Source organism: Ipomoea nil, unplaced genomic scaffold (assembly GCF_001879475.1).
Source record: "Ipomoea nil cultivar Tokyo-kokei standard unplaced genomic scaffold, Asagao_1.1 scaffold3030, whole genome shotgun sequence".
NCBI lineage: Eukaryota > Viridiplantae > Streptophyta > Magnoliopsida > Solanales > Convolvulaceae > Ipomoea > Ipomoea nil.
Genome location: NW_017619458.1, coordinates 3,558,327 through 3,563,199, shown reverse-complemented (window position 1 = coordinate 3,563,199; position 4,873 = coordinate 3,558,327). Strand labels below are relative to the sequence as shown.

The 4,873-nt window shown below is 47.5% G+C and overlaps 1 protein-coding gene across 1 annotated transcript; it reads left to right on the top strand.

The window, feature by feature from the left end:
- Positions 1-3,912: 3,912 nt before the first annotated feature.
- Positions 3,913-4,614, top strand: LOC109163556. Its single transcript, XM_019312305.1, has one exon. The coding sequence runs from the start codon at positions 3,913-3,915 to the stop codon at positions 4,612-4,614; it is 702 nt and encodes a 233-aa protein (XP_019167850.1).
- The last annotated feature ends 259 nt before the right edge of the window (positions 4,615-4,873 follow it).

Here is a 4,873-nt window from a genome sequence, read left to right as displayed (position 1 = left end):
AGAAGAAGACTTTGGCTTTGTTTGGTTATTGGCAGATCCACCAAAATCTATAAATTTTGACTACTTTCAGCATTTTGACTTGCTTTAAGTAATGTTTGGTAATCAACAATTTGGTGCAACAAGTTTGTTCCAAATTTTTGAAATCTGAAAACGGTTAAAAGTAGTGTTTCAAATTCGCATTGTAGGAAAAGAAAAATCTTCCACAAAACATCATTTTAAAGAAGAAAAAAAACTGTTATAATTTAAAGCCTGGCTTCTCACAAGGGAATGTAATAAGGTCATTGAGCTCATTTATTAAAGGAGACTTGGTGCTCATAACTCATTTAATCAAACATCTCTTTACAAACAACTAATACAATTTGTCGATCAAAATCTCTGACACAATCCGTTATCCGCTAATTGCTATTTTTCAAACAAGGACTTTAAGTAGCTTAGATCAAAGTCTATAGTGAAAAATGTATTCACGTCCGTCCCCTCCCCCTCGCCCCACCCCACCCCACCCCACCCCTTTCTGATTAAAAAGATAATATTTATACTAACTATTTTAGTGTTACAACGTACAAAATGATAACAAATGCGGTAACTATGTGTGCCCTCTATACTCGTGCCTGTCATGATTCATCTTGACATGCACTAGCACATATTTCGTTGAGCATAATTAACTATAGCATCATTCTAAACGTTGGGCATTCTTGGATGTATGGCCGAACTATCAGTTCGATTGCCAATCATGGTTTGCCTTATAAGCGATCTTACAGCGGTCAGCTGTTGCGCTGTCTGCTCCCCGATGAGGCTAAAATTGTGACGGTAGCAGCTCACCGAAGGATTTGTGCGGCTCACCAAGGGGCCAATACTTTGTCTCGAAAGCTCATTATTCAGGGTTATTACTGGCCAACCATGGTGAAAGGCTGCATTGATGAAGTGCCCGACTTGCCAGGCGTTCGCTAAGAAAGGCACTCAACCGGCCACCTTTTACACCCTGGTCACCACGGCGATCCCATTTGCTAAGTGGGGAGTTGATTTACTTGGGCCACTGCCCCAAGCGCCTGGCCGAGTTTGATTCTGCATAGCGGCCGTGGATTACTTCAATAAGTGGGAAGAGACCGAGTCCTTGGCCACCATCAATAAGTATCAATGTTGCCGATTTATATGGAAAATCATTATATGCATATTTGGACTACCCGAGCAGTTAGTCACAAACAATGGCCGGTAGTTTGACAACAGATCCTTCACGGCATTTTGTGTGCAGAATGGGATCAGGCACATTAAGGTATCCATAGCCTATTCCCAGGCGAATGGGCAGATTGAGGATTTGAACTGTACCCTCTTGGACGGGTTGCGAAAGAATCTAGAGGAGTTGGGCGGCACATGGGTAGAGAAGTTAGAAAAGGTGCTATGGACCTACCGGACGATTCCCCGTAGAGCGACCGCTGAAACTCCCTTTGCGTTGGCGTACAGGTTCGAGGCTAAGGTCCCGACAAAGCTCCTAGTACCCAGCCGGCGTGTCTTGTTGTACAACGATGAGGGCAATGAGGAGACACTACAAATCAAAACGAATTTCTTAGAAGAAAGGCGGGACACAGCCTACGCTCGAATGGTCGAGTATTAATAGGCTGTTAAGCGTTACCAGGATAAAAGAGCCAGGGTGAGATACTTTCAGGTGGGGGACCTCGTACTCAGAGATAGGGAGGCTAATTGTCCCACCGAAGGCGGAAAGATGGCAAGCAGGTGGGAAGGACCGTACAAGATAGCGAGTAAGGTCTACCCAGGAACCTATCAATTGAAGACCACTGAGGGTGAACCTATAGAGCACACGTGGAACGCCCACCATCTTAAGAAGTTTTACCAATGAGCGACTGGGCGCGCCTTTCCCTTTCTTTTATTAGTCAGTTAGTTTGTTATAGGCCCCTAGCGGGCAGTAGTTTCGTGGAAGTTCCCCTTCTAGTTGGCAATAAAGTTTGAGTTATTTCGAAAGAACGGTATCGATTATCGGATTCCACCTTTTCAGGCGAGAAGTTTTTTAGGGCGGTCACGCTGCAAAGAAGTTCGGAGTTGTCACCTCCTCCAAGTGAGGAAGGCTAATTCCGCCTTTTCAGGCGAGGAGTTTCGGTGGGTGGTCATGCCGTGAAGAAGTTCATAGTTGTCACCTCCTCCGAGTGAGGAAGACTAATTCCGCCTTTTCAGGCGAGGAGTTTCAGTGGGCGGTCAGGCCGCGAAGAAGTTCGGAGTTGTCACCTCTTCCAAGCGAGGAATGCTGATTTCGCCTTTTCAGGCGAGGGATTTAGGTGGGCGGTCATGCCGTGAAGAAGTTTCGGAGTTGTCACCTCCTCCAAAAGAGGAAGGCTGATTTTGACTTCTCGGCGGCAGTGAGACGAGCGTGGCCCGAGGCGCGAAGGATGGAACGGCGCCTCGATGAGTACGGGGGCAGCAACCGGTGCTTCCTCCTCTTCACCTTCCTCTTCCTCCTCGGACCCCTCGGACGATTGCTCAGTATCGTTTTTCCCTAGGAGAAGAGTAAAAAAGAAAAGCTTAAATTCGTGGGCCTAAGTGTACTGAGTGGTTGCTATGCGGAGAACAAACCTGTTCGAGGAGCATCGTCTGGCAGCAAGCCAGCCTTCATCATGGCCGAGCCACAACCATCGCCAAGCCGATATAAGCTCGCTCCCAGTGATCAGCTGGACTAGATCAACCAGGTCCTCGGGGAAAGTCGTCCTTCTGTCAAGGCAATAATACGACGACGGCCAAGACAGAGGAAAATCGAAGGCCGGGAGGTGGTCAGCCGGGTGGATGAAGAGGAAATCTTCCTTCCAGCATTTGTGGGAGGAGTCTAACTTTTCCGAGAACTTGCGACAGTCCCGGGAATGTATTTGCACGTATCCCGGGGTAACCAGGCCGATCGCGGTTAGTTGGAAAAGTTGGTGGAACAAGGGAAGGGTAGCCTCCACCCTAAGATGATGACAGTAAGTGAGGAAGGCTGTAAGAAGGCAATAGGAGTTGGGCACCAGCTGGTCGGGCACAATGCCATAATATTGTATGAGGAGAGAAAGGAAGGGAGACAAGGGTACGCGAAAACCGCACCGAACGGACTGATAGTAGATCCCCACATACCAACCACTGGGGGGATCCGTAACCAGCCGATCACCAGGCCGGCGTGCCTAGCAACTGCCGGGCGTGCAAGAAGTCGACCTCCCGAAGAGACAAACGGTAGCCGACCGGCCAGCCCAGATTCTCAAAGTAGCCTGACTCTCGATCGACAGGGGTCTACGAGGGCTACCGACGATTGGCCACCGGCAGCGGCCGGCACGGAGGTGGTGACCGGAGGGTTCACGGTTTGACCTTGACGATCACCCGCGGCAGAAGAAGATGGTGGCGGGGAGGAAGACATGAAGAAACGGCAGAAAAGAAAAAAGAAGCGGAGGAAAAGCACCGGAAAAATAAGGAAAATAAGGGCTAACCTGAAAGATCGACGGCCAGAGGAAGATGAAACTGATGCGGAGGAAGGAAAGACGCCGACCGCCAGAAAAGAGGGGATCATGAGATTTAGAATGGGGAGAGAACGCCGAAAAACTCAGATTGCCCGAAGAAGAAGAATATATGGGAGGGGAAGTGTGGCTTATTTATAAGCTTGGTCAGTCGGCGAGATCGTGAAACGTGTCCTCGATCGGGCGGTGGAAGGGAGTGACGTAACGTCTGACATGACGGTTATGGAAAGACGTGTCTCGAAACGGTAATAGGCAAAACTCGAGGGGTCGCCATAATTACAACGGCCGTACCGCTTCACATAACCAGTTGGACAAAGAGAGATCAGTCGGAGGGAGAGTTGACTCTCAACAGAGCTCCCAAATGGCCTATTCTTTTTTTTTTTGTTGTTGAAAACTGTATATTATGGATGCCCATTGCGAAACGTAGATTATGGATGCCATTGCCAAACGTGAATTCACCGAGCTTGCCTTGGATGGAAGCAATTATTTGACATGGGCCCTTGATGTTGAGATTTATCTCACATCAACTGAACTACAACACACAACCATTGAAAATTCCCCGAGCGATGACGCTGAGAAAGCCAATGCCCTAATTTTTCTCCGCCACCACCTCAACCATGATCTCAAGAATGAGTACCTCACTAAAAAAGACCCACATGCCCTTTGGAAATCCCTTAAAGATCGTTTTGACCAGCAGACATCACTGCTGTTGCCACAAGCACAATATGATTGGTTAAACCTCCGATTCCAGGATTTTAAATCAGTGACTAAATATAACTCAGCTTTATACAAGGTCGTATCTCAACTCAAGCTTTGTATGCAGGAAATCTCAGATATAGAATTGATAGAAAAAACCTTGTCCACATTTCATGCTAATAATCTTGTACTTCAGCAGCAGTACAGGACCAAAAACTATTCTAAGCATTCAGAGCTGATTTCTGCTTTACTGGTCGCTGATAAGCACAACCAATTATTAATGCGTAACCATAATGCACGTGCAGTCGGCGCTGCACCTGTACCTGAAGTACACTATGTTTCCCAATTGAGCAAAAATCAGAGGGGAAGAGGTCGAGGCCATGGTAGGGACCCGAAGCGAGGTGGCAGGAGCGGAGCTAATAACGATGATTCTTGAACCCAGAATAGGCAGCCCAAAGATCAAACTCGTCAAGGACAGCAAAATACATCCCATCATAACTCTGGCCAGTCACAAGTCTGCTATAAGTGAGGGTGCAAAGGACATTGGTCCCGCACGTGCCGCACTCCAAAACATTTGGTCGAAGCCTACCAAATGATGATACAACAAAATAATGAGCAGAAGACAAATGAATCCTCTCACGCTACATTTCCTGAAGCAAACACGTTACTTAATTTGAATGATGACTTATTGGGCG